General features: G+C 48.0%; 1 protein-coding gene across 1 annotated transcript; it reads right to left on the reverse strand.

Annotated features, from left to right (window-relative positions):
* Positions 1–42: 42 nt before the first annotated feature.
* BBBOND_0004620 (hypothetical protein, conserved) lies at positions 43–411 on the reverse strand (the record flags this gene model as incomplete). Its single annotated transcript, XM_012915294.1, has 1 exon — positions 43–411. One exon carries the CDS (start codon positions 409–411, stop codon positions 43–45), a length of 369 nt encoding a protein of 122 aa, XP_012770748.1.
* Positions 412–510: the final 99 nt, after the last annotated feature.

Consider the following 510-nt stretch of genomic DNA (forward strand, 5'->3'; position numbering starts at 1 on the left):
TGATATGCTAGGTGAGTGTAGGTAGTAAACACGTGAGTACGATTATGGCTGCAGGTAAAACACTCTGTTAAGCTTGTTAACACGTGCAGCGGCGAGTAGTGATTGAGCAGCAATCCTATGACTCGAGGGACTATGTAGATGCGATTTGATGTGGAGGAGGTCTAGGCGGATGACCATGATGTGGATGAGGTACAGGAAAGAGAGGAGCCAGAGGGTAAGGACAAGGTAGGAGAAGGGTTGTCTGATAGTCCAAATGAAGTTGTCACATTCCTCAAATAATTTGGTGAAATATTGCGATTTTAGTACGTTTTGTAATTGCGCGTACAGGTTACGGCAGTATCTTCTTTGATCACCGGATAACAATTTTTTGACGTCGCCAAATGTGAAGCCGTAACTGTATAAAATGCTCATCACACCGCGGCATCCCACCAGCGATCGGCACTTGCAGCCGTAGCCATCGCCGTGCTTGCCCGGTTACAAGAGCTGCCGTCGACGCATGGCTGCTCCCCA

This window comes from Babesia bigemina, scaffold Bbigscaff_73279 (assembly GCF_000981445.1).
Source record: "Babesia bigemina genome assembly Bbig001, scaffold Bbigscaff_73279".
NCBI classification, from domain to species: Eukaryota; Apicomplexa; class Aconoidasida; order Piroplasmida; family Babesiidae; genus Babesia; species Babesia bigemina.